General features: G+C 38.3%; 1 protein-coding gene across 1 annotated transcript; it reads left to right on the top strand.

Annotated features, from left to right (window-relative positions):
• Nucleotides 1–6: 6 nt before the first annotated feature.
• LOC108254353 lies at nucleotides 7–456 on the top strand (the record flags this gene model as incomplete). Its single annotated transcript, XM_017449359.2, has 1 exon — nucleotides 7–456. A coding segment is annotated over one exon (450 nt), but the record flags the coding sequence as incomplete, so codon positions are not given.
• Between the last annotated feature and the right edge of the window lie 6 nt (nucleotides 457–462).

Here is a 462-nt window from a genome sequence, read left to right as displayed (position 1 = left end):
TTTACAACAACAGTTGGTAGCACTGTGATACATTTCATGCCCCATACTCCCGCTGCTGTACCAAACAGTTTGGTGACATCAATTAAAGACGAAGCAACAATTCGTAATGAGCTGATTCGACCAAGTAAAGTTCAAAACAATATTCTCAAGACAAATGTACCTAATAGCGTTCTAGGTTCTAACAAGCCCAAACATCCTATTGAATCTAGCCAAGCTGAAAGTCATGAGAAATCTTCAAAACTCAAGGAAACAGAACCTTTGTTCAAGTACAGAAGTTCTACAACGAGAGTTTATAACACTGAGGCCCAAGCATTAGGTCTGGTCAAATCTATAGGTGGCATAGAATCTTATGAAGGAACAACTACAGAGTTCACCACATTTGTGTATGGAACTTACATCAATGGCGATTACAAGCAACTCTTACAAAGTGCAACAAATATCAAAATTAACCCTTCAAAGACC

The sequence above is a fragment of the Diaphorina citri genome, unplaced genomic scaffold (assembly GCF_000475195.1).
Source record: "Diaphorina citri unplaced genomic scaffold, Diaci psyllid genome assembly version 1.1 scaffold54259, whole genome shotgun sequence".
In the NCBI taxonomy this organism is placed as follows: domain Eukaryota; kingdom Metazoa; phylum Arthropoda; class Insecta; order Hemiptera; family Psyllidae; genus Diaphorina; species Diaphorina citri.
The sequence above is the reverse complement of the archived record's forward strand: the minus strand, read 5'-3'. Positions and strand labels throughout refer to the sequence as shown.